Source organism: Vidua chalybeata, chromosome 3 (genome assembly GCF_026979565.1).
Source record: "Vidua chalybeata isolate OUT-0048 chromosome 3, bVidCha1 merged haplotype, whole genome shotgun sequence".
Taxonomy (NCBI): Eukaryota; Metazoa; Chordata; class Aves; order Passeriformes; family Viduidae; genus Vidua; species Vidua chalybeata.
In genome coordinates this window covers 102,760,495-102,768,527 of record NC_071532.1, presented here as the reverse complement: position 1 = coordinate 102,768,527, position 8,033 = coordinate 102,760,495, and the positions used below count along the sequence as shown (strand labels likewise).

Here is an 8,033-nt window from a genome sequence, read left to right as displayed (position 1 = left end):
TCTGCAGGAGGATTAGTAATAACACAGATGAATTGTGTGGAAACAGAACTCCGTCAGGGAAACCCGGTTCTTGTTCCCTGAGTTTCCACTGCATAAGAGTCCAGGAAAGACAGTAAGACAAATGGGAATGTCTCCAACTGCTACCAACCCCTGTGGAGAAAAATGTTTTAAATAGGATTCTGAAGGTGTCTTCAGATTTTTGTTTTACAGAACATATTCTCAGAGTGTGTTAGATATTTCCCACCAGACAAGACATCATAAACCCATGTTCCCAGTTCCTTCCCATCCTTAAGACACCCTTTTAATTTCCAGGCTAGCATGTTATCTGCAGGAGCCAAAATATAAAGTATTTCAGATAAAAAAAATTAGAGATCGTCATCATCACATGTCTTCCAACATGCATTCTGGACTGTGGTCTGTTCTGAGGATGTGGGATTCAGAAGGCTCCTACATTCTGAGGAGCATCCTCAGGTACCCCCTCAGGCTCCTCTGCCAGATCCTGTAACCTACACTGGTCTGCAGTATTGCTAAACACAACCTTGAGTGCAATAGAGGGGTACAGAAATCTGTGGAGCAGATCAGTGTCAGAAGAAATCATTTCCAGTTATCATGCTCAGTATCTGGGACCAACATCTGGATGCACACATCATTCCTGCCTACATAAGCAGCTTCTGGTCACCACGAGCTCCTGAGCACAATGCTCCTTGCACTGAAGGCTGGACTGGCATCAACAAACACAGGCAGCACCCTCGAGGCAGTGCCCTCTCCAACACATCTGCAGCCTTCAGAGTAGGGGCATCAGAGATGACTGGAGAGTCCTCACAGCCAGGTGATGAACAGCAGATTCTTTAGTTCTCACCAGGATGATTTCTTACAGAATTAATCTGTTCCTCTAACAGGGTGTTTCCTGGTTCTCCTATTTTGACATCTCTTTGGCAACTACTGTTCCTTCCTCATGGTCCTTGACTGGGTGTGGCTGCAATGCCTCCCAGTACATGTTTACTATGAGAAGAACATATGGAAAAACACCCCAACATGGCTCTTACACCACATTAAGGATGTAAAAGTCCTTATTTCATACACAGATGCAATGGTATGGCTTGGCTAAAACACCCTTTGGTGTAACCGCAAGGCTCAAAATGGAGTGAAGGGCCGAGAATGAAGAAAGTGTTTTCTGTGGTGAAAACAAAGACAGAAGACGTCTGTCAAAAAATCTGGAGTGTTTAGATGTGGTGCTGCCTATACAGCCCTTAAACTGCCTGAGAGACAGTCAGAAAAGACATGGTAAGGGCACTTCCAGAAGAATCTGCTGTTTCTGCTGCTGTAACATGAGCTGAGGTCAGCCTCAGAACTGACTGCAGCCATGTGACAGCCTGCAGGTAGCACCAACGTGTGACAGTTGAGGGGAGCTTGTTATTGCAAATGGTTGTCATGTCCAGACAAGCCACAAGAAACCTGATTAAAGGCTCATGGGTTTCCTCTTGGGTTTCTTAGTCATTTCCCCAAATGCGCCAGGCCTTGACTCAGGACAGACATGCTCCTTATCAGCCAAGTCAAGCATGTTTCTTGTCTCCCTATATTCTCCTGCTTGCTGGCCTCTAGTTCCTCATCACAAACTTCTCTTAATCTGTGTTATTCTGTCCTCTTTGACTCTATCTTATTCCTAAATCTGCACTGAACTCCAGTACTGTGGTTTTGTTTGTTTTTGTGGTTTTTTTTTTTTTTTTTTTTTTGGTTGGTTGGGTTTTGTTTGTTTGGTTTTTTTTTTTTTTTTTTTTCGGGGGGGGGGGGTTCTGTTTTGTTGTTTTGGTTTTTTGGGTTTTTTTAACCTACCTTTTAATTCTCTCTCTGTACATTTCTACTACTGACTTTTCCCTGGCTAGGGGGAAAAGGACCTTGAGTGGGGGAACTGCAGGGGCCACTCCTGCCTCCCTGAATGGGTTCATGATGCCCCGGTTGGGATCATCAGGGTCTGGGATTAGTAACAGTGTCTAAAAACATTATATGAAGTCGATAGCAGAAAACAGATTTTGGGTTAAGGATTCAAAACAAAGTTGGCAGAGCTGAGGGACCGCCCAAGAGCTTCAGGGCCAACAATTAAAGAGATTCAATCAGCCTCCAACCTGCGCCGATACTTGGGGTTGTTCCCCACTAGGCGCAGGACCCGACACCTGCCCCTGTCGAACCCCATTAGATTTCTCTCCGCCCAATTCGCCAGCGCGGGGCGGTGCCGCGGAAGGGCAGCAGAGCCCTCAGGCGTCGCAGCCCGGCCCGCGGGCAGCGCGCAGGCTCCCGAGGCGCTCCGGGACCACAAACCCCAGCAGGCCCCGCGCGGCCCGGCCAGCCCCGGCATGGCCGCGGCGCTGCCGGCGCTGGCGCTGGGCGCGGGGCTGCTGGTGGCCGCCTGGCGCTGGCTGCGGGGCGCGGCGCGGCCCGGGCGCGGCGGCTCCATGCGGGGCAAGACCGTCATCATCACCGGCGCCAACAGCGGGCTGGGTCGGGCGGCGGCGGCCGAGCTGCTGCGGATGCGGGCCCGCGTCATCATGGGCTGCCGCGACCGGGCGCGGGCCGAGCGCGCGGCCCGCGAGATCCGGGCCGAGGTGGGCGAGCGGGCGGACGGCGCGGGCGAGCTGGTGGTCCGCGAGCTGGACCTGGCCTCGCTGCGCTCCGTGCGCGCCTTCTGCCACCGCGTCCTGCAGGTACGGCCGGGCCCGCGGGTCCCCGCGCCGCGCTGCCCCGGGCCCGGAGAGGGCACGGCAGGCGCGGGCTGCGCGGTGCTGGCGGCGGCCTCTGAGCCCCGCGCTGGCGCCCGGGTTTCCATGTGGGTTGGACGAGGCAGTTCCTGCTGCCAGCAGCGCGCTCGGGGGCTGGGGAAGTCGCTGAGGTCACCGCAGAGTTTGGGAAGAGGATGTAAGCAAACTGGCCGTGAATTAGCTCCTGGAAGCATGAGCTTCGTGATAGTTTGGCTCGTTTTGGTTTAAATATTCTAGATATTTTCTGTTCTGGGAAGGAAATGCTTGTTTATGTGTGAGATTCTTCCTTTCCTTCTGAATTAACTAGCTTAACGTTTGTTGGTTTAAATTAGTGTTACGTGTTACAGCTCAGCTTTGCCACCGGAAAAATAAAAGTTGACAGATGCACTGCTGACATGCTCCAGACATCCTCCTTAGGTTGTATCCCCACAAGGATTTACATCTCTCACCCACCACCAGCAGAATCTAGTCAATAGGCATTTTTGAATATATAAAATTTTTGCAGATTCCCTGAAAACTTGAGTTTAAGGAGAATGGGTACATCCAGTTGCTTTGCCTGATGGAAATGCCACTAGATTTGTAGAGCAGAGAGAAGCACTGTTGGAGGCATTATTTCATTCCCACCAAAAGCATCTTTCTGGACTTTGATCTCACCACATCTAGCTACTCAAGTCATGAGACATGAAGTCATAGGAAGCCAGGCTTAATAAATTCTGCTGCTGCTCAGGGATTTGTTAAGTACTTAAAAGATGCTCATACCCTGTTGTAAGAGGGGAAGAAAATAGGGACTGTATTGTATTAATTTTAAAACTGCTTTTCTAAAAGTCAAGTGAAAAAAATTTAAGTTCTCTAGTGGGACACTTTGTAGTCTATATATATATATATATATGAATCCAGTGGTAAGGTCTAATGTTGTTTAAGTGCTGTGGGAAAACCTGCATGCATGAAAGGATATAAAATTTGTGTAATAAGCACAAAGTATCAGAGTGGCTCTTAAGTGAGAAATAGATAAAGGAAAAGAGAGTGTGCTGTCTTCAGAGTACTGCTGACGCCTGCATTATAACTTGAATGACAAGGGATGCAAGCTCAAGAGATACTTACAAAAACTTTTCCACCCAAGGTTATGTGATTTACCATCTCTATTTTTGAGTCCTTTTTGGAGCTGTTATTTAGGGATTTGTTTGGGTGTTCTTGTGGTTTTTTCTGTGACATAGAGAAGATATAAATATCGGCAGGATGGAGAGACAGTGCACTCCCACTGCTTAGCCTTAATTGTGGGAGCTTTACTTTGCATGACTGAAAGTGATTATATCTCTCACTCCTTAGTCTCACTGAAAAAAAATAAAAGACTGAAGTATTGAAGGGTTCCATGGGAAAATGGAGAAAGTGTAAGTGAGCTTAGAGGCTGCAGGGAATAACACTGCCCATCAAAGCAATGTTTTGTGCACTCTGCTGCCCTTGGTCGTAGTAGCTGCCTTCTTGGCATTGATCACATACCTCTAGGTTATTACATGTAGGAGTTTCACAGAATAGCACATGGGGAGGTCTTGCTTCTTGAAGTGTTAAGTCTTGCTAAATAAATCCTCCAGTCAGATATTTTTCTCTAAAGAAGAAAGAAGGATCACTTCAGTGAGCAAATCTGTAGTCAGTATTTCTTCACACCTGTCCTGATTTAGTGATAGTGTCTGACCATTGTGTCCCTTTGGGTGAAGTGGAGAAGCAAGTTTGGTGCTCTTTGGATCATGTCTTTGGGACCCAATTATATGAAACACTGAGCAGCCACAAGTTCCACGGAAATCAGTTTGAGATTGAAGTACTTGAAGTTTTGAGTGATCAGATGCCAGCACCTTTAACTGAATGCCAAGTGCAGATTTGGGGTTTGCTCTTTGTATCTTTGCTGCTAATGGCAGTGAAATAAAAGGGAAATGGTGCAGAATTCATTTATGAGGCTCTCTATTTTTATCATCAAAATGGTCCAAGATTGTCTCGGCTCGTCTTCCAGTCCCTGCATTGGCTTTAAAGAATTAAAAGCTAAGAAAACTGCCGGTGCTCTTAGAGAAAATCAATACCTTTGCTTCTGATTCATGCAAGCATAAATTGTGCTTTCACAGTCTTTTGTCAGAGGTGGGTAAGTGTTGAATTCAGAGCTTATTTATGCAGCATACTTTAATTTTTTTTTTTTTTTTTTAATTACAGTTTTGGGTAAATTGGAGAGCTCTTAATTTTTGAGTGGATTCTGGAGCATGAAGTGCATGATGCATATATCTAAATCATCAATGCCATCTCTCTGTTAATTACTTTTATTTTCTGATCCTGAAGAGTGTAACATACATCCTTGAGTCTGATTTTTACTGACATGAACCAGAATAGTGATCCATCAAATCTCATGTGCTAAGCACCTCATGGAGCCTCTGTTCCTTAGTTCCTGAGTAGACCTATTGGACTTGAATTATGTGAAACATGAGTGTTACTTTTCTATGAGTACTGTTCCATAGTTCTCACTCAGCAGCAGAGTGATGTGTACTGGTTTTAAAGTAAGACAAGTTTAAAATCATGAAAACATTATTTGACAGAGGTTCCTCTTCAGCCCTAAGGTTAATTCCTTGTGCTAACACCTTGTGTTCCATGCTCACGTGTCTTTTTCACACTAGATCACTCTGCTGTAGCAGAAATTTGCCATAAATTAATGTGTGTCCTCTTGCAGTACAAAAGACAGGTTGCTTTTTAAAGAGGAAAAAAATTGATCACAAAGGTAATTTATCACTGAATTGCTGTAGAAAAACCTATTGGCTCTTGGAGAAGCCAATAGTTGTGTTCTTTGCCTGCATTAGAAGTTGATACAGACCTACTCTCAGGTACTTGCATCCTACTGGAGTCAAGTGCACAGTTTAGTGGTAGTTCAACTTAAAGGTGTTTTTTTTTTCCAGCAATGCTTTAAGAGATTGTCAGAAGTTACAATTCAGAAAACTAGAAATGAAATTATTTATTTTTTAACAATGCCCAGTGAGAAATTGAAACATAATAATGTTATACATGGGACTTCTAAACCTGAATGATTTTTTTTTCTTTCCTCTTTAAAGGAAGAGTCAAGGCTGGATGTTCTGATAAATAATGCAGGGATATTCCAGTGTCCATATATGAAGACAGAGGATGGTTTTGAGATGCAATTTGGTGTAAACCACTTGGGCCACTTCTTGCTCACCAACCTTCTTCTGGGCCTCCTCAAAAATTCTGCCCCAAGCAGAATTATTGTAGTGTCCTCAAAGCTTTACAAATATGGAGAGATCAATTTTGAAGACTTGAATAGTGAAATAAGCTACAATAAGAGCTTTTGTTACAGCCGAAGTAAACTGGCTAACATATTATTTGCCAGGGAGCTGGCCCGTCGCTTGGAGGGGACCGGAGTCACCGTCAACTCCCTTCATCCTGGGATTGTCAGAACAAATCTAGGCAGACATGTGAATATTCCTTTGCTGGCCAAACCTCTGTTCAACTTGGTGTCGTGGGCTTTCTTCAAAACACCTCTGGAAGGAGCCCAGACATCTATTTATTTGGCTTCCTCTCCTGATGTCGAAGGCGTGTCAGGAAAGTATTTTGGAGACTGCAAAGAGGAAGAACTTCTGCCCAAAGCCATGGATGACTTGGTTGCAAGAAAATTGTGGGATATTAGTGAAGTGATGGTTGGCTTACTGAAGTAAGTGCCAAGGAGTGTCTGCAAAAAAGAATGCAGATAGCTATGCAGTGCATTTTGGCAGCAGTGAAATTCTCACTTTAAATGCTGTGGGAATACAGAATTTTGCTAAGTAAGTATGAAATAAGAGAGTGATTTATTTTGGAACTCTGTTTTGAAATTAAAGACAAACTTCAAGAGACACAGGCATTCAGAAAAATTTTTAAAAAAATTGTGGGTGTGAGTATAAGTTCTGGTTAAATCTGCTTAAAAACTCATGTTTTACAAATAAAAATTATGCAGAAGTTTGTTTTACAATATATAAGTGTATTTGTCCATACATGTCTTGCTGGATGATGCAGGGTACTGATGGTGAAACACTTCTATAAAAAATTATTTGAAAATAAGTCTTAGTAATCTTTTTTTGAGCCATCACAATGACAAATGGAATTAAGAGTTTTCCTGATATCTTGCACTCTAATTGTTGAGGCCTCTGAGTGCCTTTCAAAGGCTTGTCAGCCCCATGGTTCAGTGAACAAAATCGTTGAACCATGTGCAGTTCTGCTGTGAAGCACAAAGTCAGCTATTTTGTGATGTTGCTGCTGTTCAGTGTGTAAGTACACTTGATTGTGCAGGTTGTATTTTTATTTTCACATGTGTTGAACTTGCTGTTTCTTGAAACCTTGGGTTTCATTAAAAGGGTAGTTGCAAAATGTATTCATGGTCTTGACAGGGCTTTGCATGGCATGAACTGTGTAAGACCTCATGCAAATTAGATGGAAGAGAATAAGCTTCTCACTGTGTTTGGCTTGACTGATGGCACTTTAATTCAGTAATGAGATTCCATAAATGTCTCATACAGCTGACTGAATATTCTTTAATAAAATCTTTTAAAAAGAAGACATAGCATTCATTCTTTTATTGTGGGAGATGTATCAGAAGCCAGCAGCCTTGGTAGAGTAGCCTTGTTTCAAAGCAGAAGATGAACCCGTGTGTTGGTTTAGGGAGCCTGTGCTGTGGGGTTGGTAGAAATAAAATGGGCTCCAATTAAATACATGAGTATTGCATGAATCTGTAGTGTTTTTTTTTTTTAATTCATACAATTTATGAATTCATACAATTTACAAGTCATATTGACATTTATGCCTTTTTGTTTTGGTCTACATTATTAAAAAATTCTAGTAGTTAGGATATATAGTATAAATACAGAAGAATGGTTTAGAGTGATCTATGTTACTATTACTCGAAGGAGAATCAATAAGAAGTTACGTATTCAATAGTTCCTTAGTTATAAATACATCAGTTCTGCACTTCAGGTGGTGACCTACTAAATTTTTTAAATTCTTTCTCTGATTGTTTACTCGGACTCACAGCATACTTTAGCTTTTGCACAGTGGAGTGGACTTGATCTTGCTTTCCTGTTCCCCAGCAAGAGTCTATACTGGGTAAGTGACATGGGTGGGGCAGAAAGCAACATTCCAGAAAATCAAAAGGCAAGCTACAAAGCAGAGCAGGTTTGTAAAATCATGTAACAGGTTGAACTTTGCACTACTCACTGTAAGGCAAGCTGGTGAGGTGGATGTGTTGTCAAAGCGCACTGTGAGTGTTGA

At 43.5% G+C, this 8,033-nt stretch overlaps 1 protein-coding gene across 1 annotated transcript; it reads left to right on the top strand.

Moving 5' to 3' along the window:
• The first annotated feature begins 2,351 nt into the window (after positions 1 to 2,351).
• On the top strand, positions 2,352 to 7,323 carry RDH14 (retinol dehydrogenase 14). The gene is made up of 2 exons (XM_053938211.1): positions 2,352 to 2,699; positions 5,834 to 7,323. Exons 1-2 carry the CDS (start codon positions 2,352 to 2,354, stop codon positions 6,449 to 6,451), a joined length of 966 nt encoding a protein of 321 aa, XP_053794186.1. The 3' UTR covers positions 6,452 to 7,323.
• The last annotated feature ends 710 nt before the right edge of the window (positions 7,324 to 8,033 follow it).

Coding starts and splice junctions, on each gene's coding strand:
- RDH14 (XM_053938211.1), top strand. CDS start 2,352: ATGGCCGCGGCGCTGCCGGCGCTGGCGCTGGGCGCGGGGCTGCTGGTG. Junction 2,700..5,833: donor TCTGCCACCGCGTCCTGCAG/GTACGGCCGGGC, acceptor TCCTCTTTAAAG/GAAGAGTCAAGGCTGGATGT.